Below are 26,812 nucleotides of genomic sequence, written 5' to 3' on the forward strand. Positions count from 1 at the left end.
ATGCCATTTTAATTATAATGGACATACATTCAGAAAAATATGGAAACAAGATAAATTGCTGCTGCTAATTCCTATGATAAAGAAACCCATAGTCGTGTGGGTAGGCAATTTTATGACAATGGCCATACAGTAACCACACTGAGATGGCCAATTTTTGAAGAGATTATAAAACCTAGATGAGTACAGGGGAACTGAGATATTTGAGGAATTTTGAGTCAAAAGCAATAAATGTTAACACATCAAACTTTTTTTCAGAAGTGAAACCACCTAGTTGCCTGCCAGAAGCAAAAGAATAGCAGTGTTACTAGGCTTATATACATGTTATCATTTTGTTTGTTTATAGGCACCCAGCCTGAAATCAGAGTAGGTGGAGTTAAGTAATTAGCAAACCTTTACACACTTAAGCAGTTTGTTGCATTTGGTTTCTTTTGCATTACTGAGAAGTTTTAAGGGTGACATGGACCCTTGCGAACCTGCATAGTGCATAATAAAGTTATTTATTGTGATTTTCAAGTCAAAGCGTGGGTCGAATATAACATCTCTAATCTAACAGCAATGTGGTATTGTGGTCATATCTATATGCTGTGGAAAATTTGTTAAAATAGAAAGATGGTGCAAAATGTAGGGAAATACAGTATATTTAAATTTTTTCATTCAGTTGATTTTTCCTATTGGAGCTTCAATAAATTGGACTTTTAGTGCAGATCAAAAAAGATATAGATTTATTTTGCAGAGAACAAAATGTCAGTGAAGAATTTGGTACTAGAGAAGCAGCATAATACTTTTGTGAGGTACATTCTATAGAAATTTAGAATGCTTTTTCTGCGACTTTTTATTCAGGTAATTTCATTTATTAAATACATTTATATTGGCAGATTTATTAGGGTTCATATGGTAAATTCGAACCATTTGAATATGTTAATTGCTTTCCTGACATTTGAGGGTTTTTTCGGAGGAAAACTCGATTCAAATTATCGGGTCAGCACTATTTGATCAAATATTAGACGTTCGAGTTTTTCATAAATAACCTCCCATTCAAGTTGTGAGTACATTCAAATTTATGAGAGTATAAAAATTCCAATAAATTCGAAATTTGACCTTTGATAAAAAACCACATTAATCACAGTTGCATTAAGTGGGCAAATATTTGAAAATCACATTTTTTAATTCATTTTCACTGAAATTTAGAAATTTTACAGCATCTCAGCATGTGTTAGGTGCCATTATTTTGATTTTTCAATTATTTTTTTATTTTTATTTAGAAATTGATCATGAAAACAGTTGCAATCAAGGGTTTCTATTATTTTGCACAAATTGTGCAAAAATGTGTCTGGCATTGTTAATAATTGTAACTGTTTTTGAAAAACACTAAGGGGGTTATTTACTAAACTCAAAATGCAAAAATCACAAAAAATTCATGATTTTTTAAAATAAAATTGGATTTTTAAAAAAATTTGAATTTATTAAACCCCGAGGATGGGAAAAGTCAGAATCTGAAAATCCGGCATCTCAGACCTGTCGAGGTTGCATATACAGTAAGTCAATGGGAGAAGTCCCAATGATTTTTTGATATGCGCTGGGTTTTTGCCAATACCCCGAAGTTTTCTGGCAAAATTCGGAATTTTTGGGTGAAAAATCTGAAGAAATAGTGAAAATTGGATGAAAGATCCGAAAAAATCATGAAAATCTGATTTTTTTCCCGCAAACAAAATTTTTGGGAAAGTGTATTAATAAATAAGCCAAAAAAACCTGTGCCAATTTGGTCACAGTTTTTTTCCAGAAAATATTGAGATAAATTAGGACTTAAAGAGATTTATATTTTTTATATTTATAGTTGTAAGAAGACACATTTGGGCTACAGCTTACATGGAAATTATGGGGACACTAATTTTCAAGTGCACAAACATATTGCACCAAAGATCCTGAACCTACTAAATTCTATTAAAATTGCCTGCAAGCACTGTGTAATTTTTTGTCATAAAATTGTTGAGTGGAAACATATACTAATAATTGCTTGCACAAGAGCTTGTGGGTGATTTACACTGAAGTCTGTGTAGTGCATTTCCAGGCATTGCCTCTTAAGATATTTAAAGGGGTGGTTCACCTTTAGGTTAACTTTTATGTTATAGAATGGCTAATTCAAAACAACTTTTCAATTAATCTTCATGATTTATTTTTTTATAGTTTTTTTATTTATTTGCCTTTTTCTTCTGACTCTTTCTAGCTTTCAAATGGGGATCACTGACCCCATCTAAAACAAAATGCGCTGTAAAGCTACAAATATATCGTTCTTGTTATTTTTTATTATTCTTCTTTCTATACAGGCCCTCTCCTATATTCCAGTCTCTTATTCAAATCAGTGCATGATTGCTAGGGTAACCATAGCAACCAGATTGTTAAAATTGCAAACTGGAGAGCTGAAGAATAATAGGCTAAATAACCCAAAAACCACAAATAATAAAAAATAAAAATGAATTGCAAATAATGGTAAAAGTTAGCTCAAAGGCAAACAACCCCTTTAACAACGCATGCTCCAAAGTTATTGTTCGAATGTTGAATGAAGATGTTATACAACCCCTTTGAATGAAGCAATTGTCACCTTTAGTGATGAGCAAATTTTTTCGACTGCCATGAATTTGCGGCAAAATTCTATATTTTATCTGCAAATTTTTTTGCGAAACTGTGGTAAAAATTCAGCACGGAAAAATTTGCTGTGACAAGTTGGCAAGACAGAAAAAGTCGCTATAAAAAAAATGCCCATTGACTTTAATGCATTTGGACAAAAAAGTCACAGAGACAAAAAAAATTACTATCTCCTTCAGAGTGGCGGTAGTTCCAGGGATTCCCCTCCATTAAAGGCACACTTATGTGTGATTCATCAGAAGAGACTGGGCCGCTACTGGTGCCCTTGTCATAAATATGCACTACTGCGAGGGGTGTGTTCAGATGCAAGGGCCTGTAACTTTAGGGGGCACATTTACTATGGGTCGAATATCGAGGGTTAATTAACCCTCGATATTTGACCATCGAAGTAAAATCCTTCGACTTCGAATATCGAAGCCGAAGGATTTACCTTATCGAAATTGTCAAACGATTAAATCCTTCTAATCGAACGATTCGAAGGATTTTAATCCATCGATCGAACGATTTTCCTTCGATCAAAAATTGCTTAGAAAGCCTATGGGGAAGGTCCCCATAGGCTAACATTGGTGCTTGGTAGGTTTTAGGTGGCGAAGTAGGTAGTCGAAGTACTTATCTAATGGTCGAATAGTTGAACGATTTTTAGTTTGAATCGTTCGTTTCGAAGTCGTAGTCGAAGATCGAAGTAGCCTATTCGATGGTCGAAGTAGCCAAAAAAAACTTCGAAATTCAAAGTATTTTTCATTCTAATCCTTCACTCGAAGTAAATGTGCCCCTAAGTATGTTCTACAATGTCCAATTCCTGGAAACTTTGCAATTGGTCTTCTTTACTTACATTTTATACTTTTTTTTTTGCCTCGTTTAAGCTTTCAAATGGGGGTCACTGACCCCATCTTAAAACAAATGCTCTGTAAGGCTACACATTTTTTGTTATTGATACTTTTTATTACTCATCTTTCTTTTCAGGCCCTCTCCTATTTATATTCCAGTCTCTTATTCAAATCAGTGTATGCAATCATAGAGAATTCTGAGACAATTCATTAAAGGGGTATTTTTAAGTATGACGTAGAGAGTGATATTTGCAATTGATTTAAATTTTTTTTTAAGATTTGTGGTTTTTGAGTTATTTTTATTCAGCAGCTCTGCAGTTTGCAATTTCAGTAATTTGGTTGTAAGGGTTCAAATAGAGATGCTGAATAAAAATAACTCAAAAACCACAAATCATAAAAAATGAAAACCAATTGCAAATTATCTCAGAATATCACTCTCTACGTCATACTAAAAATACCCCTTTAATGAATGTTCTCAGAGTTCTCTATGATTGCATATGCTTATGCATTTACAATTGCAAATCCATTTGTAAATGAGCCCTATAATCTCTCAGTATTACAACCAGTAGGGGGTTATTTACTTAACTCCGAATGCAAACAATCACGAATTTTTCGAAATTTATTAAACCCAGAGGATGGAAAAGTCTGAATCAGAAAATCCGGCATCTCAGACCTGTCAAGGTTGCATATAAGTCAATGGGAGAAGTCCCAATGATTTTTTGCTGTGCGCTGGGTTTCATGCAATACCCCGAAGTTTTCGGGTGAAAATTCAGAAAACTCATGAAAATCGGATAAAAAAAATCTGAGAAAAATCTTGAAAAACTCATTTTTTCACGCAAGCAAATTTCGGGAAAATTTTATACTAAATAAGGGTAAAAACCCAGAGCGGATTTGATTGGAGTTTGTAGCAGAAAATATTGAGATAAATTCAAACTTTGATAAATAACCCCCTTTAAGTGTTGTTTGTGGAGCCTTTAACAAATTGTTGGCTGAGCAGCAAGCATTCTCTGCTAGGTTTTATCTGGCACATTTACATCTAGATGTTACCAGGACTTACAGTACAATAATTGTTGTTCTTCAAACATATATTAAAACTGCTCATCAGTCAGGACCCTGTATAGCCCCCTGCAGCCACAAGGTCTAGTTGGCATATTGTAATGCCCCAACTAAGTAAACTATTAGGTTTCAAAAGGAACAGTCTTACATGCAATAAGAAGAGCAGAACACAGTAAATATAAATGTTGAAATAAAGTATTACTAGCAGAGCACTACACAGAGCATGTTGCAGTTTTTGTTTGTGACATTTCACCCTTATTAATAACATTGCCAAAGGCTGGTTTTGTCGAATATATGTTTGTGCTTATACACAATCCTTATTAAATTTCCTTTTGTTGCTGTTTATATTAAATGCAAACATGCACGAAACACTAGAGGCTAATGTACCAAGTTTAGCTATACAGGGAGAATTTCAATAAAAAAAGCAACTAATACTTCTCATTTCTCCATTTAACAAAAATGACAACAGAGGTAAGATGAAATAAATCCTTATTTATCATTCCTATTATATCAGAAAATATTCTGAGAGTTTAACATTTGGAAATTCATAAAGAAAAAGCTGTTTTATGACTTGTTCATTCTGCAGCTTTCATTGTCTAGGGCGACACACACACACACGCAAACTTCCCAGTAATAGTGGACTTCCCAGTAATAGTCTTGACAGGGAAGGAAATGAAAGAAGGAGGGGAAAAAGGAAAAAAAAACGAAGGGAAACAACAAATAACAAAAAACAAAAACAATGTAATACTTAACTGTTCTGTTTTATTGCTTTTCCCCTAACTTCTTTTATCTTTTTCTCCCTTTCTTTTCTTTTAATTGTTTATTGTTACTGCGCTGAATATTTGGAGTAGATTGTACATATTCCCACACAAACACGTGTACTACTAATAGTCTAGGGCCTGTTGTTTGCACTTTGCAACCTGCCCCACTGTCAGTAATGTGTGTGTGTGTGAACAAAAGAACTATGATTATCTGAATAAAATACCCCCTCTTGTATAATAGAAGGATATTATGTTACAGAGGAGTTCCATGACCATATAAAAAAACAAAGCCAAAAGCGGAGTGTTTTTATACAGGTCATGAAACTCCAAGGTAATTTCTAACATCCTCATATTTTGCACCAGGGGGTACTTAATTTATTATAATACACGTTTGAGTAAGTCATGTGACAGAAATTAAATCACTAAGCTCCTTTTATAACCAATGACATCACTAAGCACCATTTATAAGTATATACTGTAATTTACAGGATATTCATGGCTCTTGTGTATTATATGCTTATAAATGGTGCTTAATGGTGCTTAATGGTTATGAGTGAATCTGTCCTGCTTCACTTCACCAAGAAATTTGCAAAACAGCGAAAAATGTGATCGATACGAAGCCGTAGTCGTAGTCGAAGTAGCCCATTCGATGGTCGAAGTAGCCCAAAAAAACCTTCGAAATTCGAAGTTTTTTTACTTCGAATCCTTCACTCGAATTTAGTGAATCAGCCCCTTAGTGAAGTCATCAGTTTTGTCATTTCTGTCACACGACTCACTGAAACTTGGGTAATGTAAAAAAATAGTGCATGGCCAATGTTCCCTCAATTCCTTCTCAGATATGTGCGCAAGAATATTCTTTTCAAATTCATATAAATCTTTGTTTGCAAAACAATCCTATTGTTTGTTTTTTTATTATAACATTTAACTGCTTAACAAAAGTGCTCCAGGAAACCCCTCTAATAAAGAAAAGTTATAGTTCCTGAGTGCTAAACCACAGCATCCATTGCATATGATTTTAAAGTATTGAAACAAAGGTCTCTAAGGAGACCAACAGCTACAGTATATCTGCTTTGACCTACCTTATGGCCTATTTAAAAATAAAACAGGTGATAACCTCATTAATATTCTGATAGTAACAATCAATTAATATCAAAACAGTTCCAGGTTGATATTTATGACATCCCTCTGGAAGAGCTCACAGGCATATGCTGTATATCTTCTAAAGTTATAATATAATCTTTGCTATAAGATTACATTTTTATGTCATTAGAAAAAAGAACAGCATTCACAAAATCATATCATAAATTGTTAAAGCAGTAATAAAGGGGGTTACTTACTAAACTCCGATCTTGCTTTTTTGGACAAAACTTACATTTTTTGGGTTTTTCTTTTTAAATTTGAATCTTTCGTGATTTATTAAGCCAGATGCAGCAAAAAGCCAGAATGAAGCTTTTTAAATAATAAATAAGGTCAAATCAGGTATTATAGTTTGGTGATTTTTTTTTAATTAAAAAAATGAGATAAATTCGGATGTTAGTAAATAAATAGAATAGAATACAGAATTGGTTTTACAATCAGTTATTTGCCTGGTAACTGTTTTCAGTATTGAAGGTTCTAACAGTATTTTATACTGTGAGTATTTTTGCCTTTGCAAGGCATGCAAGTTTATGCTTAAATAACCATTGATGTTGACATTCAAGGCCCAAGAAAACGAGAAATATTTCTCCCTCAATGTGCAGTTCTCTCACAAGCAGCACACTTTCTCTTTAACACACTGTTTATTCAGAATGGTGTTAAGAAAAATGAAAAAAGCCTGGCAGTGAATTCCATTGTTAAACCACTTAAGTAAAACAGAAGCTTCTACACTGCAGAATAAAAATGGCTTTATTCCTGGAACAGGAACAGGAAATATTTTCTCTGATACCCTTACTCAAAGGAAATGTGGAGAATTATGACATAAAGATGGTCTGTCAGTAGAAGGTGTTTATAAAGGGGTACAGCATATAAATACACCCTACTACCATGTTATCAAACATTATCTTAATGCTGGCATCTGTTTGCTGCAGCTTACTTTTTTCCTATAGCAGTAATGGCAGAGAACCCACTGTGTTATTGTGTGGTGTAACTCAGGTGTTCCACCATAGAAAGAGGTTGCAGACTTTGAAAAGTTACCTGCATCATACAGCAATCCCATGCCACACGGCAGCATAACAAACAGTAGAAAAAGAGTATGACTATAATGTTGTTAAAATGTTAAGGCTGCTCACCTGCATGCTTACAAATTAACAGTAAGCCAGATTGTATGGCAAACCTAAGACTTCATAGCTTAGTGCTCAGCTTCTCTATTATGTGTGATAACATGTGTCTGCCTAAGGATCTGAGACTTATTTGTTCATGTGAAGATGAATGTAAGTGGACAGTTGAACAGAGGGGCCAAATAATCTGTGGTGAGATGTGATTTGAGTGTTGTTCTGAATGAATATGTAATATGACTTTGCGTTTCACTTATATAATAATATTTGCAATAAAGGAGATTTCTGATAGATTGTGATTGTATCTGGGAGCTGTCCAGCACAAAGAATAAAAGAAAAACACCAGCACAGTGTCACTTCAAATGGTAATTGCATGTCCATGTATTACTAACAGTGGCTGTAAAGCAACACAAAAACACAACAAACTGTAAACAGGTACCATTCCACACTTAACCAATTTGTACTTCTGAAAAAATGAATTCCTACCTTTTTAAAAAAGAAAATTAATAATTATATTGCACAGCTAATAAACTGCTTATTTTCCAGTAGTTACATACGGATGATAGCAAATAACAAATAATGTACCCCCTTAATTTATATAGGTAAAACGTGTGTTAATGGTACAGTAAGTGAGGGGAAGGAGAAAAGGGGCAAATGATAGATGAAATAATGTGACAAATCTAGAGCCAAAGAAATGGAAGAAATATATATATATATATATATATATATATATATATATATATATATATATATATATATATATATATATATATATATATATAAATATATCCAAAAAATACACCGCACCAACAGGACTTTTATGAAAACAAAAAGTGCTTTTATTCAACGTTTCAGCCCCGTACTTGGGCCGTCCTCAGGAAGTGTAAATCCCTATATCCCAAACCCCACATTTAAACATTTACAATTGGCGCCAAACAACGTCCAGCAATGATGTTCTGTCTACGCGTCTGATGTAATCAGTGACGTGAACAAGTGTGACGTGTGCAGCGTTCATTCCCTTTAACCTAATGTAGCGACAAGCCAAGTATTCAAATAAAAAAACTTATTCTCAAGTGACCGATCATGAGGTTCCATTGTGTGCCCAATGTTCCTCATGTATCTACATGTGCAGTTTTGTGTCCCGTGAAAACATTCAAACACCACCAATAGTTAATCCGTTGTTACCCTTTGACATCTCACTATTTGTAGCACCCTTTGCGGAAAGTACCTGTGGCTTCTTTGTTCTGCATGCCCTTTTCGCCCCCTCTGCAGATACGGTGCAACACCGAACGTGGGACACCTGATCCTTGTGACTGGCTGTGCTTAGCCCCTGTCGGCTTTCCGTCTTTACACGGGTTACCATGGCAACCTTCCGCTCGTAACTTAGGATTTCACTGCTGTGTTCCGTCTGACCCCCGTCCTTCAGCACTCTCCTTATGTTGCACGCAGGGAGTCTTGGCTGGCTACACTGTCGTAAGACAGTGCTCCCTCCGCGTCTGCTCCTGCTTTCTGCATGGGCAACTCTTCCCACATTTCGGGACTACTATGTATTCGTGCTTGGGAGTCAGCACTTGTGTGACACTTCATATGCAGGATTCCTACTGTTAGCTTCCATTTAGGTGTTCGTGTCTACATACAGCCCCGTCACTTACCCTACGAAGCTACGGGTGTCCCCACCGTTGTCCCGTGCAACTGCTAGGGGCTTTGTCCACCTTGCAAGCCTGTCTCCCGATGTAAAGACGGAAAGCCGACAGGGGCTAAGCACAGCCAGTCACAAGGATCGGGTGTCCCACGTTCGGTGTTGCACCGTATCTGCAGAGGGGGCGAAAAGGGCATGCAGAACAAAGAAGCCACAGGTACTTTCCGCAAAGGGTGCTACAAATAGTGAGATGTCAAAGGGTAACAACGGATTAACTATTGGTGGTGTTTGAATGTTTTCACGGGACACAAAACTGCACATGTAGATACATGAGGAACATTGGGCACACAATGGAACCTCATGATCGGTCACTTGAGAATAAGTTTTTTTATTTGAATACTTGGCTTGTCGCTACATTAGGCTAAAGGGAATGAACGCTGCACACGTCACACTTGTTCACGTCACTGATTACATCAGACGCCTAGACAGAACGTCATTGCTGGACGTTGTTTGGCGCCAATTGTAAATGTTTAAATGTGGGGTTTGGGATATAGGGATTTACACTTCCTGAGGACGGCCCAAGTACGGGGCTGAAACATTGAATAAAAGCACTTTTTGTTTTCATAAAAGTCCTGTTGGTGCGGCTGTATTTTTTGGATATAATTAAAAGGGACATTTGACCAGCACACAGGCGTTTCTCTCTTTATTGCTGTGCACCAGATTTGTTTCTTTTGTATATATATATATATATATATATATATATATATATATATATATATATATATATAGATAGATAGATAGATAGATAGATAGATAGATAGATAGATAGATAGATAGATATATTTATAAGGTGCATGTACTGAATCTCACTTTGGGACATGATCCTTGCATTTTTCTAAATTGGATCCCTGGCTAATGGTCAGATATACTATTTATTCATTAATTATTGTTATACTTTGTATCCGCTATTAATAATAATATTAATCAGACTATATAATTAAGAATCAGACTATTGATTTACAAGAAAAAATATAACTTCAAATTATAATTAACAGGTGAAATTGTAAATATTACTTATCTGCTTAATGGAAAATTAAGACACATTCATTTAAAACAAATCAGTTTAAAATACACTGCTATATCAAGCATGTAAAAATAAAAAAGGATAGACATTACGCCTACTTTCAAAGGGAACACTAATAAAACAGGTGCATAAATCAACGAAGATTTACAATATACATTTTTCATTGGTGTGTTCTTTCAGTGGGGATACTTCAAATCCTTTTACAATTTTTTTTCAAGCAGAATATGTTTCTCCACTCTCCTAAAACTCATCAATTGTTTCACAGACTTGTTTGGAAAAAAGAATACTTCTACACTACATCTTCCTCTCACAAATAAGTACCCCAACCCTCCCTGTTTCTGAACATCGACCTTATTGCTCTTATATCCTTATCCAATCAATCAACTCTCCTAGATATTCCTCAGTCATCTATATTTTTATTTTGGCCTCATGTTTCTTTGCCTGCCTTCTTCTGTATTTCACTTGCCCCTCTTTTTAATTGCATCCCTTTTCCTCCTCATGATTGGTGAAGAGCTGGTCCTGCCTCAGAGACAGAACAGACATAAAAATAAATAAATAAATAATTAACAGCTTAGTGCTCCTCCTATTAACTTTTTTCTTCTTATCCTTTTCTTTCTCCTCTCCCTCTTTCTCCCTTTTGATCTCTTTCTCTCACTTCTTACCTTCTCCTATTCTCCCATATTGCCACACACTGTCTCTGTCTGTTTTCCTTGTCTCCCCCATCTCATCTCCTTAGGTTACCATCTCAGTTGATGGGATTCTAACTTCAACTGGATACACACAAGAGGACTACACCATGCTGGGGAGTGATGACTTCTTTTATATAGGGGGCAGTCCAAACACTGCTGACCTTCCAGGATCCCCTGTCAGTAACAACTTTATGGGCTGCCTTAAGGATGTGAGTATAATTAAAAGACATAATTCCAGAGTAAATTATTGTATAGGCTTTTAAAGGTATGGGTAACAATTTTGTACTTTAACAAATAATAATATATTACATTATTTAACAAGTACAATAAAAGTTTAAGAAGAAAACACTAGAAATAACAGCATGTAATATGAGAAATTGAAAACTGTGATCAACAATAAGCTATTTTATGTCAACCTACTCTTTTTATTAGGTGGTCTACAAAAATAATGACTTCAAACTCGAACTTTCCCGTCTTGCTTCAGAGGGAGATCCAAAAATGAGACTAAGTGGTGACCTTGTATTTCGCTGTGAGAATGTCCCTTCTCTGGATCCTGTCACATTTCAGATTTCTGAATCTTTTTTACGCCTGCCACGGTGGGAGACCAAGAAGGCTGGATCCATATCATTTGACTTCAGGACAACAGAGCCTAGTGGTCTCCTGCTCTTTAGTCAGGGGAGGCCACGTGCAGGTGGAAGTGCATTGGGAACAGCTCCAGGAGTAGTGGTTACTGGAAGACCAGAGAGACAACCAAAGGCAGATTACTTTGCAGTGGAGTTACTTGAAGGAACTTTATATATGTTGCTTGATCTTGGATCTGGTGGCATCAAGGTTAAAGCTAGCCACAAGAAGGTCAATGATGGAGAATGGTGCCATGTGGACATTCAGAGGGACGGCAGGAAAGGTTAGTTCATGCATATAGTTATATGTAAACATGATTTTTTTTTAACATCAGCTAATCATTAGCAATGGGTGTGATGTAAATATGCAACCACCCAAAAAATTTTACTTTTTCTATAACATAAGAAAATGTTATTCTAAGCAGTTTTTCATTTATTTGCCATTGACTTCTGACAACCCTGACTAATCAAACATCTAAAACCCTTTTATCATTTCTCGGCCCTCTTTCAACCCACACTCCACTTTACACAGTGCCTTACATGTTATTAACAACACCTGAGAAGAATGAGAATAAGAGAATGGTGCCAGGCATTGTAAGCATTAGAGTCTTAGCTTGAGGAAAGATGGAAAAAGGGGAAGAGAATAACAAAAGAAAGAAAAATAACTGTCTTCATGTGTAATTCCATTTACAAATAACTTTAAATATTGGAGAAGTTTATTTGCATATTGGAAAGCTGCCTAGTATCACATGTTATTTCATTATGCAACAAAAGAATCATTGTTTAGTGGATATCCCCTGATATAATTATATTTATATTTGTTATATATTTTGGACTTAAAGTGATGTGCATTTTATGTTTTGATAAATTAATAATGATGATGAATTTACTATTTTTGTGAAGCCACAGTTTGCTACAGATAGCTTCTCAGGGAGTCTTAGCCCTCTAACTCCCTAGTCTCAATGCCTCTCCACCCCAGTTAAATGTACAGAATACCTACAGAAGAGCAGCTTAAAGGAACAATAACATAAAAACATGAACGTAATTAAAATATAATGTACAGTTGCCCTGCATTGGTAAAAATTGTCTGTTGCCTTCAGAAAGACTACTATAGCTTATATAAATAAGATTGCCATAACCAATCTAAGGGACAAATTTATCAAAATGTGAGATAAGAGCTCACCACAGAAAAACTCACCCACTCTATTCAATCCTATGTAATTTTTAGAATTGTTTTATCAATGGGTGAAAGTTAGAGTTCCCCATTTAAATACAATTCAAAAAGTCCCACAGAAATGAATAGAGAATAGGTGAGTTTTTTTTGTAGTGTCCGCTTAATTTGATAAAATGTTGCGCTAAGAGTCATGCTATCATGGAAACTATAAGGGGCCAATTCACAAAGGGTCGAATATCGAGGGTTAATTAACCCTCGATATTCGACTGGGTATTAAAATCCTTCGACTTCGAATATCGAAATCGAAGGATTTTAGCGCAAATAGTGCGATCGAACGATCAAAGGATTATTCCTTCGATCGAACGATAAAATCCTTCGAATCGAACGATTCGAAGGATTTTAATCCAACGATCTAAGGAATATCCTTCGATCAAAAAGACTTAGGAAAGCCTATGGGGACCTTCCCCATAGGCTAACATTGAGTTCGGTAGCTTTTAGATGGCGAACTAGGGGGTCGAAGTTTTTTCTTAAAGAGACAGTACTTCGACTATCGAATGGTCGAATAGTCGAACGATTTTTAGTTCGAATAGTTCGATTCAAAGTCGTAGTCGTAGTCGAAGGTTATAGTAGCCCATTCGATGGTCGAAGTAGCCCAAAAAACACTTCAAAATTCGAAGTTTTTTTACTTTAAATCCTTCACTCGAAGTTAGTGAATCGGCCCCTAATGTATTGCAAAATAATATTCCAAAATAAATACATATTGCTGTGGTTAAAAGAGCAACATTCATTTTCCAAACCTTTTTGTTTAAAATCTAATTGAAAGTTACCCAAAAAAAAGCTTTGAAAGAAGGTAAAGGTATTAATGGGCTTAGTGAAAACAAATCTCAAAGCAGCAGATGTTTGATCATAGGGCAAGTTCAGGGAATTCCTTGTATGTCTGAAAGTACTAGATCTGTTAGCAGCACATTAGAACAAGCTCCATGCTGCCTGGGTGAGACTTTACAAAGCCTGATGCACCTGAATGGCAACCTTTTTATAATGACCATGGACAGTAATGGCTAAAGGCCCAAGTTGATGATCTAAACATTCTTCAGACCTATTGTGAGTAGGCAGGAGGGGTGAAGGTTATGTGCAGCCCTCCATCAGAGAATCAGAAGGGTGGAATGCTACCCCAGCCTGCTCAGGCTCTTCGTAAATAGAGGTAGCAGTTGGTAAGCAGTTTAAAGCCACAACCAGTACTTTCAGCAATGGATTCCCCAGTACAGCAAACTATAGCCCTTAACAGATATGTCAAAACATACTGTAGCTCCCAAGTGCATCTGTCATAGCAGCCCTGGTTTCTTTTTGTGGTTCAAATGGACACCTCCACTTTTCGATTTGAGTAATAATGGACATTAGAATCCTATAAGCGTACCTTAGTAGAAAGCCGTTTGGCAGAAAGGTGGTTTAAGTGACTATAGAAAAGTCTTGTCTTAAAGCAGCTTCAGTCATGCCTGTATGAATGGGACTTTACATTCAGGACTAACCTCAGCTTTGTATTATGGCTAAACAAGTTGTTCATGCAGTGTCGAATTATTTGCATATTTCTTCTTTTTCATATGCTTTTTATTAAATTTAGCTTTGCACTTCTTTTGCTCAATGTTTTGTTTTACAATAATTTTATATCTGTTGCATTTGTCTTTAATGACTTTCAATATCTTTTGTGCGTTTGTGATTTTGTGCTTTTCTGCTCCATTTCCACAGGTTCTATCTCAGTTAACAATCGAAACACCCCATTCCAGGTTGGGGGTGAAAGTGAAATTCTTGACCTTGAAGGGGACATGTATCTGGGGGGGCTATCTGAACCAAGAGAAGACTTACAACTTCCCCCTGAGGTCTGGACAGCATCCCTTGGTCTAGGATTTGTTGGTTGCATTCGAGATCTCTTTGTTGATGGCAAAAGCAGAGATATCCGAAGACTGGCAGAGTTATCTGGGGCTCCTGGCCTTACTCCTTTCTGTACTAGGGAAACACAGCGACAGTGTACTTCGTCGCCTTGCAGAAATGGTGGACAGTGTCGTGAGGGTTGGAACCGCTTCATCTGTGACTGTGTGGGGACAGGATACCTTGGGGACAGCTGTGAGAGGGGTGAGTAATGAGGAAATAAAAATAAACCTAAACGTCTTTTAAAGGGGTGGTTCATCTTCCAAACACTTTTTAAGTTGAGTTGTATTCAGATTTTTCTCCAGAAATAAAGACTTTTTTCAATTGCTTTCCATGTTTTATTTTTATTTGTTTTTCCAAGGTCTAAGTTTAAAGTTTAATGTCCCAGTCTTTGGTTTTGAGTGTGGCAGCCCAGTAAATCAGGTGCAGACTTAACAATTTTGCATCATTCAGTTGATACATTTTTCAGCAGCATCTCTGGAATATTAGCAGCGATCTATTATAACAGCTGCCTTTAATGAAACCCAGGGATTCTGTTCAGCATCGACAAAGGAAAGAAATGTATCAACTACTATCAATTTAGAACAGTTGGCAGGGTTGGTGGCCCGCCCCTCTCCCAGAGCTGCTTTAGAAGGTAAAAAATTATGCTTTACACTTCAATATTAGAAAAAACTGTCACATATAGAAAATAGAAAGTAATTGGAAAAAGTCTTTATTTCTGGCAAACTATCTGAAACCAACTGAACTTAAAAAAAGTGTTGGAAGGAGAACAACTCCTTTGAATTAATTTTCACATGATTAGAATTTTTAAATTAAAGCGTTTAGAATTATTACATGGAGCCTGAAAACTTAAAACAGAAATCTGTCTTTTCATGCAACACAAGGCCATTTTAACCTCATTGCTTTAGGTTTCTCAGATTCTTTTTACTGACAACACCAAAGAAACACAGAGAACACATACATACATCATGTGTTCTCTGTTTACTGTTATTATATGTCTTACGGCATATTTAAAGTACATGAATACAGCTATTCCCCCTTTAGGGGAGAAGCCCAGGTATGTGTGCTCCAACATGAAGCACAAGGACCTGTGTCTAGGGTGCTAAGTGCAGGAATGCAAAAGAGCAAAAAATGAACCTCATTTATGAATGCAGCAGAAGTAAGCCTGCGCTACGATGGATGTAGATATTGCTCTTTGCACTTCCATATAATTTCGCTAAGTGCAAATGCGCCCATGCAGGCAGCTTTAATGAAACATGCAGAAGAATTACATGCTTATTCATTTTTAGTGCAGCATGCCCAAACTGACTTCATCTGCATGCCGGCATGCCCAAAGTGAATCACCAGTATGCTGGCATCTTTTTTTTAATCAAAATTATTACAATAGTATAGTATTGTCAAAATTCTTAAATGGCTTTCTAATCCTAAGCATTCAATACAGAAATTCTAAATACATGTACAATTGTGTTCTTCTGCTGACTATTTAGAGTGCTGCAAGATGGGACAGGCCAATGCCACTTAGACTATAATAGTTATATTTCATACATTGTCACAGGCTAGGTGTTGCCTTGATGTCACAGATATCATAGCTCCAAAGGAATCTTTGCAAATTGTGAAGATGATCAGTTGCTTGGGGGTCTTCTTAAAACACCTGAAATTTTTTCAAAATTGTTTTCAATGTTCCTTACATGTAGGTGCATCAATTCAGTTAAAGAGACCATTCAATGAGACATGAAAATAATATAGGTATGCAATATATTATACGGAAACCCGATATCTAGAAAGCTCTGAATTATGGAAAGGCCATCTCCCATAGACTCCATTTAATCCAAATAAGCCAAATTTTTAAAAATGATTTCCTTTATTTCTGTAATAAGAAAACAGTACCTTGTACTTGATCCAAACTAAGATATAATTAATCCTTATTTGAAGCAAAATCCGCTTATTGGGTTTACTAAATGTGCACATCGTTTTCTAGTAGACTTAAGGTATGAAGAACCACATTAAGATCCGTTATCCAGAAAACCAGATCCCAAGTATTCTGAATTACAGGTTCCATAGGTTACAGGTATCAAGACTAATTGTAAAGTACATTTTTGTTTTTTTAATTATGAGAAAATTATCCCATATGATTGCATATCATCCATTGTTCATGTGTGCAATTCTCACCCAACAGAAGCTGCGGTGTTGAGTTATGATGGAACCATGTACCTCAAGGTCCTGCTCCCTGGAGTTTCCCATACAGAAGCAGAGGATGTTTCACTGCGTTTTATGTCCCAGAGAGCATATGGCCTTCTTTTGGCTACTACATCCAAAGAGTCTGCAGATACCCTCCGACTAGAGCTTGATGGAGGCAAAGTGAAGCTTACTGTAAACCTAGGTAACATTTCAAATATATACACATAAAAGCTGTTATTTAGATAAAGATCAATCACAGAGACAAAGAGAAATATATGTTGTTATTATTATTTTGAATGGTATGTTTCACGTTTTTTCAAGTTACTGTAATATTTGTACCCTTTCTACTCAACTCTATTGCAAAAGCTCTGCAATTCTACTAAATATTATTCCTATTGAGACTACATATGCCATTAAAATATCCTGGATTTGGTGCATCCCTATCGGAAACTGACCAGGACTGTTGTAACAAAATGAATTCATATTAACAGTACATGTATCCTTAAATATCTTTGAATTAAAAAAAATAAATAATGAATGAATGTAAATTGCAAAAGTGCTTAGAATAGCACTCTCATCAGTTTTACATTAATTTATTTTAAAGGTTTACTTATCCTTTATATACACTATAGTCCATAATGTAGGGATTAGTCTGATCACAAGACATATTAAATGGCTATATTAAATTGAATGTTGTGCATCACCCCAGTGCATAAGTGTATGAATATAAACTTATACACTTACGTTTAAATGATTTCCAATTTGTAAATTAGAATTGAAACCTATTAGATCATGTGGTATGTGTCTCTTCCAAATCCTTTGTATCTGTGACTGACTTTATTTACACGTTTCTTTTTTCCAGTGAAATATACATATGGGGATTAAATGTATTGGTATGTAAATATTGTAGTCTGTTTTTGGAAAAACCTTCAGACTCATCTGGTCTGTCAGGCACGGAGTGGAAATCACAGAGTGGCAAATCTTCACCAGACAACACTCTTCAGACACCAGAACTGCTATTTATCATGACATATTTTATATGTTTACATTATTCCATCATTTCTAGCATATACTTTAACCATTCATACATTGCTGAACCAGGATGAGTGACATTTGTGCTAACAAAGAGATCAGAAGCTGGTGATATACAAGACTACAAAGTCTTGGCTTTAAAATTCCATGGTGCACAAAAGGTCATTTGTTCTAGCATTGCTAAGAAACCAAGAAAAGAGATATACTGTACAAGTCTTGAACTCTGTACTATGTAAGGATATCTCCATAGCTTTGCAATTCCTTCTCAACATATGGCTTGAAATGCTTTATTTTACCCAGCTTTCATGTCTATACTGTACTTGCCGGCATCAATCTTCTTACTAAAGTCACAAACAATACTATTTACATCATAATCATGGATGTATATAATGCAATGGTTTACAATAATATAACAGACAAGAGTTTTCAGAATTTAGGTCTGCCTTGGAACCCAGTGTATTTAGATGGCAATACATGGATAGACTTTGTTGTCCAATGCAAGCATAAATAGTATTTTTAAAACATTGTGATGTTCAACAAATATTGGAACAGATTATATTTACATGATCATTGTCCCTGAACTTGAGATGTAATCATAATCACATTGTTTTTGGCACCCAAGTTATTGTTGCCTTTCCTTCTGCTTTAATATCTTAGCATAGAAATCAAAATAAATGACACCAAGGGGCCCGTTTACTTAGCTCGAGTGAAGGAATAGAAGAAGAAAAAAAACTTCGAATTGCTACTTTGACCATCGAATGGGCTACTTCGACCTTCGACTACGACTTTGAATCAAACAATTCAAACTAAAAATCATTTGACTATTCGACCATACGATAGTCGATGTACTGTCTCTTTAAGAAAATATTTTGACCCCCTAGTTCGTCACCTAAAAGCTACCGAAGTCAATGTTAGCCTATGGGGAAGGTCCCCATAGGCTTAACAATCTTTTTTTGGTCGAACAAAAATTGTTTGATCGATGGATTAAAATCCTTCTAATCAAATGATCGAACGATTTTTCGTTCAATCAAACGAATAGCGCTAAATCCTTCGAATTCGATATTCGAAGTCGAAGGATTTAGCTTCGACAGTCGAATATCAAGGGTTAATTAACCCTCGATATTCGACCTTAAGTAAATTTGCCCCTAGTTGTTCACATATCTTAGATGTTTCTTAGATCAGATACCCTGACTTTTAAAATGCTTCCAACTAATTAACATACGGTATATGGCGAAACATAAGGTTTGAAACATGTGAAGAGCACGCTTGAGATACTTAGGATAATCTGTCCCTGTCAGTAAGTGACATGCCATATTTTTTGCAAATATCACAGGGAATTTATCTTCCCATACTGTATACGCTTCTGCCTCTGCCTTAATCTTGACAAGCATAACTGTATTACCCTTATTTTGAAATGCTAGTATAGCTGAATAAATGGGACATTCATACACTGAAGAGCGAGCATGTTTAATTATATTTAAATCCATATCTTTCACTGAGACATACAGTTAAAGTCAGTGCAAACACATACAGGAGTATTCAATACTCAAGAAAAAACATTAAACCATATGCAAGCCACCAACCTGTAAATGGCCCTTATAAAAAATAAACCAGAGCATAACAGGATTTTGCTGCAGATCTAGTCCAAAAGTGGAGACAGCTTTGGGACTCTTTACCTATAATTATACCCATTACCGTAAACCATCTCCAATTCTCAAGGCCAAAGCAATGCCACATTTCCTTTCTGCCTACACACAAAGATCTTTTTGTGTGTTTTAGTTTACTGAAGTGTTAGTTTATAAGATATTACGGTAAAGTATATAAATACAATCACCAGCTTTGTATACTAACTAATCCCTCAATATTAAAAAAATTAATCATCCATTTGATGAATGTTATTTTCTTTTCATTGCATACATGTTGGAATAATCTGATACTTGCTGTTTTGTTGTGTTAATTCCACCATTAAAAATTTTCATTCCACCATTTCAAACCAATATTTCTTTTTATACTCATAACGAGTGTGCTAGGGATGGATATGGCCCTGTGATTTCCACATCCCCTTTTCCGTCGCGGTTGACGACATGTGGTGACAACAGCTATCAGCCCTGGACCAACTCTTTCTTCTTCACGTTAAGAGCAAAGAGTGTGTCTGAATAAGGCATGTTGGAGGAGGTTAGTCCCTCCTTCTAAGCTCAAAGGACCAGAGATTTTACGGGCCTTACTGTAGAAACACTGGGAGCTTAGCAGGAATTAGGTTCTGGGATCAACCCCCTTACTGCCTGGCTGTATGGCTGGAGTTTGCAAGGAGGCCATTTCATGGGAGAAAACACATTGCAATGTGAGAAAAGTCTAAGCAATGAACAGAATAGGTTTAGATAACTGTAAATTATGTTACCTATATATTAACAGATATTCATTTTTAAGACACAATCCACTTGAAGTGTTAAACCAGATAATTAGAAATATCCAAGGCCAAGGAAAACTAGCTTCACAGGAAATGTATTAATAAAGAAATTAAGGTTTCTATTAGTTTCTATTAAATTAACACTTTTTATCAACACATTATCCAAAGAGCCGATTGTCCTTTGATGCTTATGAATCATATCATAAATTAGAATGTTAGAATTAGATGTTAAATATTGTAGCTTAGAAATCATAAAGCAAATAATATAGTTGTTTCATATATTTTTATATATATATATATATATATATATATATATATATATATATATATATATATATATATATATATATATATATATATATATATATACTGAAGTAGGTTATGAAATGGCCCCTGAGACACATGTGCGTCCCCGGAATATGTGGGTACTGCTTTGTTCTGTCTGCAGAAAGATCTGAAGGATAACCCAGGTTGTCTCTTTCTCTCCCCCTCAGACTGTATACGGATAGTATGCGGGCCCAGTAAGTCTTCAGCTGTATATATGCTCTCACTGCACTCTCTTTAATGTCTTTATTTCAAATTTTTCTCTCTGTTAAATTTTGTTTCCAGTTTTATAATTCATTTTAGTGCAATATTCTCTTGCAACTCATATTTCCTTTTGTCTGTCCTTTTATCTTCTGTCTGTCCTTTCACCATTTCTCTTTTTTTCTTAAATCTTTGTCATTGTATGTGAATTTCTTTTTCTTATATTGCATTCAAGTCTGACCTAGTTTGCAGCTTCCCAGTCTCATGGATTTTAGAATCTAGCTGTATAGTATTAAATGTTTATCCCAAAACAAATGTTTTCACCTTTCATTCACATATTATGAGCCTCTTTTGACTATTTCCATATTTAATCTCCTGCAATAATCCCAGTTTTTTTGTTTTTGGCTCTTTACTTTTTTGCTTTAATTATTGGTGACAATGCAAAATAAACTAAACTGTTATAAGCATTGTAGCCATTGCAACCACCTCAGCACACTTAAGTGTGAGGTACAGGAATAAATATATGTAACATCATATTTAATCTGAAATACATATAAATAAAGCTTTCTGTATTAAACAGATCACTGAGTTCAGCAAGCAGGAGATAGATTGTGTAAATGCTACAGCAACAGAATATGCACAAAGTAAAAGCTGCAGTATTTTCTCCCAGATAAATATATATAATTTTTTCAAGGTCTGCTTTACAAAATATTGATTCACTTCTTCCTGCTGTCATTATTTTTCCTTTCTCTTTATTATACTTACCTTCACTTCTTTGCTTTTATGTTTGTTAAATAAACACTTTACTGCACTGTTTTTGTCAAGGCACAGGTGGCAGTGTGTATGCATTTCAACATACGGGTTGATAATTGCATGAAATAGTTAAGCTGTAAAATGTCACCTCACTGGCATTCTTATAGTTTAATTTGAGTTGGTATTTGGCTTGAAAGTAGCCACTCAGATGTTTCCAAAATGTTTCATTATACAAGTGCTAACCACTGCCATCTGTCGGTAGATTTGTGTTGTTGCAGATAAAAATATCAAACCCTCACTGTTCCACCCCTGCTGCTTACAGGTAAGGGCCCAGAGACACTGTATGCGGGCCAAAAACTGAATGACAATGAATGGCACACAGTTCGAGTCCTCCGCAGAGGGAAAAACCTACAGCTCAGCGTGGACAACGTCACTGTGGAGGGTAGTTTATCTTATTCTAGATGTAATTCTAGAGTGATTCACCATTAATGTAGATTATGTGTCTTTCTGTCTAACAATTTTGCATCATAAGTCTCATCTGAAAAACTAAAATAATTCAATGTAGATCTAAATAATGCGATGTAGATCTTTGTGCAGGGATAATTTCCTGTTTTACAGCATATTTTTAAAGGAAGGTCATCTTTTTGCAAAAGATTGGCAGACTGGGGTGATAATGCAGTGTCAGGAGATTTTCTTAATGCTGTTTCTGACTATGCAAGGTCTTGAATGTTATTTTTATTCAATAAATCAGCATCAATTCAATCAGTATAAATTAGGAATACTTTTTTTTATTTAACATATTACAAATTTACAAATCAATTATCAGTATCAATTAGGAGTACCTTTTTATTTACAATACCAAATAAAAAATATTATAAAAATATGCCTATTCAAAGGTTTTTCATGTCTTCTGTAAAGATGTTTTTTCCTGTCTTTCCCACAACCCAATATATATGCTATCAGAGCTCACCAGCTTTTGGATAAAACAACATAGTACATGTTTTAGGAGGAATAATCATAACAATTTTTACAACTCAAAATTGTCGCATTGAAACATTTTTGCTAAAGGACCACGCAAACTACACTTACATAATGAAAGTGTAAGTAATATCATGTAACTAGATATTGCTGGGCCCCACTGCAGATTATTTTTTAGGCCCCCAGGTTGACCAAATTTACCAGTATTTATTAAAATTGTATATGAATTAGGACCTCATGGGGCCCCTATACCTCCTGAGCCTCCTGCAGCCGCAAGGTTTGCTTCCTCTATATTTACACCCCTGATCTGAGCCTTTTCTCTTTTGAATTTCTGCCCCTATTGCTACACAGCATCTTATTTATTTAAACAATAGTAGTTTTTCTTAAAGGGATACTGTCATGGTAAAAAAATGTTTTTTCAAAATGAATCAGTTAATAGTGCTGCTCTAGCAGAATTCTGCACTGAAAATCATTTCTCAAAAGAACAAACAGATTTTTTTATATTCAATTTTGAAATCTGACATGGGGCTAGACATATTGGCAATTTCCCAGCTGCCCCAAGTCATGTGACTTGTGCTCTGATAAACTTCAATCACTCTTTACTGCTGTACTACAAGTTGGACTGATATCAACCCCCTCCCTTCCCCCCCCCAGCAGTCAAACAACAGAACAATGGGAAGGTAACCAGATAACAACTCCCTAACACAAGATAACAGCTGCCTGGTAGATCTAAGAACAGCACTCAATAGTAAAAACCCATTATCCACTGAGACACATTCAGTTACATTGAGAAGGAAAAACAGCAGCCTGCCAGAAAGCATTTCTCTCCTAAAGTGCAGGCACAAGTCACATGACTTGGGGCAGCTGGGAAATTGACAAAATGTCTAGCCCCATGTCAGATTTCAAAATTGAATATAAAAAAATCTGTTTGCTCTTTTGAGAAATGGATTTCAGTGCAGAATTCTGCTGGAGTAGCACTATTAACTGATTCATTTTGAAAAAACATTTTTTTCCCATGACAGTATCCCTTTAAGCAAGCACAGCTGTTTTACCAGTGAAGGGCAATACTGCATTATATTTTTATTATTTTAAAACACTTTCATTTTTCTATGTTACTGTTCCTTTAATAAGCATGAAACTCCATGCCCATTCTATTTGGCCTACATGCCATCCCATCCACTATTTTTTGCTCCCCTAGTAGGACAGCACCATTGTTATGAATATCTTATGTACTAAAACTAATAATAAAATGAATAAAATAATTAATAAAATAATAAAAAGAATATAAAATGAGTGTAAATTGCAAATGTCCTCAGAAGATCATTCAGAGTAAATAAAAATCAATAAATAATTTTTGGGGGTTTAATCCAATTTAAGAAAGACAACAACAGGATGCTTTGCTTTTCATACAAGAGATAGTGTTAATCCCAAGGGAATTCATTTTTAAGCTTTAATGCCAGGGAATGCCTTTACACTCCGTTGAACTGAAGAAGACGCTTGAATAGTGAATACCCCTTTGCATGATTACCCAGCAAGTGCAGTTGCTTTAGACTAGGATACTGCATATTAAGGGGATTATAGTATTAACTAAACCTTGATTTTTTCTGGTCAATGTTTTTTTGGGCAAAAACTCAAATTTTTAGAGGATTTTTTTATTATTTATTATACCCTGAAGCTGCTAAAAGTCTGAATCCGAAAATCCGCCATCTCAAACCTGCCAAGGTCATGTATAATTTTACAGTATCGTGATCTGCTATGGGTTTTATCCAATAAACTGAAAAATTCCAGGTTAACAGGCAATAACCCCCAAAAAATTGCGATTTAGGCATAAAATCTGAACAATTTGTAAGGTTTACATTTTATTGAGTCTTTTTCATAACGACTTTTCAAGTTATTTATTGATAAATAAGATAAAATCGTGGATGGGAGTTGGGCCAAGCTGGTTTGATAAAACAATGATATAAATTCAAGTTTTATCAAATAACCCCATAAATGTTAACACTTTTACATTTTAGACTTGCTGTTATGCTTTTTAGTTAAACTATATAAACAATATATTTGCAGCAGTTAAATACCCGATAACCCGCAATATTCCTCCACCAATCCTGTAATTTACTTTTATATGATCATAGTTTTCCCATCTGCTCCTCCACAGGACACATGGCTGGTGACCACACTCGATTAGAACTTCACCATCTTGAAACTGGTATAATGACTGAGAGACGATTCGTTTCAGCTCTTCCTTCAAATTTTTTGGGCCACCTAACAGCCCTGCGCTATAATGGGGCTCCATACCTGGACATGTGCCAAGATGGTGAACTGGGTAGACGGTGTGAGCTCAATACACGTGCTGGTGGTCTCCGTCCAATACTTGCCGACCCAGTGGTCTTCCAGACGGGTCCAGCATACCTAGCCCTTCCCCAACTTCAGGCTTATGCCTCTATGCATTTATTGTTCATGTTCCGTGGACGAAATCCAGATGGCCTGCTTCTTTACAATGGGGGCCAAGGTCCAGATTTCATTGCTGTGGAGCTTGTCAAAGGGTAAGTAACTTATTACGCTTGCAGGAATAGTCTGCTATGACGTTATATTTAGGCTTTTTCAGAAATCTTGCTTGATCACAATTATTTGCAGAAATACAAAGCACTTTTCTTCTGTATTTCCGCATCTTGGAAGGTATGTTGGATGTGGAAGCAATCCGGGATTAATGCACCCTGCATAAGCGAATAGTAAGTGGTGTGCGGCAAGATAGTATTGTTGTTGGACTTTACTACTGTATATATTGTAAGATTTGCAAGATGAGGCAGCCATTTGAGAAAACACTGTAGAGAAACAGTAGGTAGCAATTTGGAAAATTAAGTGTAATTTTGGGGTTTGCACACAAGTGTTTTTATGAGCTAATTTAAAGGAAAACCAAAGATATCAAGGTAAATAGCTACATTTACAAATATATCAAAGGTAACAATAGCAAGAGGTAAAATTTAAAGTGCAAAAGAAAGGTATGCTAATAAATATGTATGCAAAAATAGATCCCCGTGCCCTTGACATATGATTTCTCGTTGCATATATAGCAGCTAGGCACTTTAAAACATTGTTATATATTTAATTTGTTTTGTCCCTACATTTATTTGTATTTGATGCAGTCATAGTTTCAGTACACTAAGGGGCAGATTTATGAAAGGTTCAGATTCTCTATCTTGATTAAAAAAACACAATTTTTGCACAGATTGTCTTTTCTCTGGAATACATTTTTTCAAGTATCGCTGCAGAGTTTTCCTTTTCAAATGCATGCAAAACAACTGATCGGTTTTTGTAGTTGTATGTATTTCAAAGTAAGTCAAAAAATTTGAAATAAATGAAAAATTGTATCTGCCAACATGTTTTCTCTCCCTCTCTTTAATTTTTGAATAAATATGGCCTTTTTTAAATGGGAAGCATCAGCATTTGTTATTCCCATGACCAGAGTGCCTGATTGTAAATAAGGTATTAGGAAATAGTATAACACTTATAGGCACCATTTTCAAGGGGAGAGGTATAAGGTTTGAATATTTGTGTGTGTATATATATATATATATATATATATATATATATATATATATATATATATATATATATATATATATATATATATATATATATATATATATATATTTGCCTACTAATCCATATAATAGTGTTGTGTATTATGATATGGACTAGTATATGTAAATTGTCATAACAGACAACAATACTACAAAACTGTTCATTGCCTTTACTTTGTTGCACTGAATAAAATATAAATAGGGTGTTTTTTCATCAAATGGCAAAACAAAAATTACATCTGGGAATATACTGTAGCCTACTTAACTACCCCAGGGCCCCTAACAAACATTGGCACAGCACAAGGCCAGCACCCTGTTGTTTATGATTCACTCAGAGATCACCTTTCCCTTTTCGTTTTCTCAGTCAGCCAAATCCCAGGACCTGATTCCAAATAGCCTTCATAGATAGTGATGGACGAATTTATTTGGCAGGCATGGATTTGTGGCGAATTTCAGAATTTCGCCGCCTGCAAATGTTTTTTGAGGCCAAAAGTCGCCAGTGAAAAATTTGCATGAAAATTGTTGCGCGTCAAAATTATTTTGACTTCAGTGCATTTCACAAATGTTTTCAGAGTTTCGCAAATGTTTTCAGAGTTTCGCTAATTTTTCAGTGAAGCGTAACGGGACAGATTTGCCCATAACTATTCACAGTAGTTTTCCAAACTTGACCATTTAGACGCAGTCTTCTCT

General features: G+C 35.4%; 1 protein-coding gene across 13 annotated transcripts in view; it reads left to right on the top strand.

Moving 5' to 3' along the window:
* The window catches only part of LOC108713967 (neurexin-2-beta), a 404,763-nt gene that overhangs the window by 199,749 nt on the left and 178,202 nt on the right, over window positions 1–26,812 (top strand). For 9 of the 13 annotated variants that reach the window (XM_041590057.1, XM_018257736.2, XM_041590065.1 and 6 more), the window contains 7 exons: window positions 10,999–11,160; window positions 11,384–11,855; window positions 14,489–14,872; window positions 16,845–17,048; window positions 20,780–20,806; window positions 21,886–22,005; window positions 24,697–25,084. In XM_041590057.1, the coding sequence (XP_041445991.1) occupies window positions 10,999–11,160; window positions 11,384–11,855; window positions 14,489–14,872; window positions 16,845–17,048; window positions 20,780–20,806; window positions 21,886–22,005; window positions 24,697–25,084 (1,757 nt within the window). The remainder of the gene's footprint in view (window positions 1–10,998; window positions 11,161–11,383; window positions 11,856–14,488; window positions 14,873–16,844; window positions 17,049–20,779; window positions 20,807–21,885; window positions 22,006–24,696; window positions 25,085–26,812) is intronic. The other 4 variants (XM_041590059.1, XM_041590064.1, XM_041590068.1 and 1 more) reach the window with 1 other exon arrangement.

This window comes from Xenopus laevis, chromosome 4L, assembly GCF_017654675.1.
Source record: "Xenopus laevis strain J_2021 chromosome 4L, Xenopus_laevis_v10.1, whole genome shotgun sequence".
Classification (NCBI taxonomy): Eukaryota; Metazoa; Chordata; class Amphibia; order Anura; family Pipidae; genus Xenopus; species Xenopus laevis.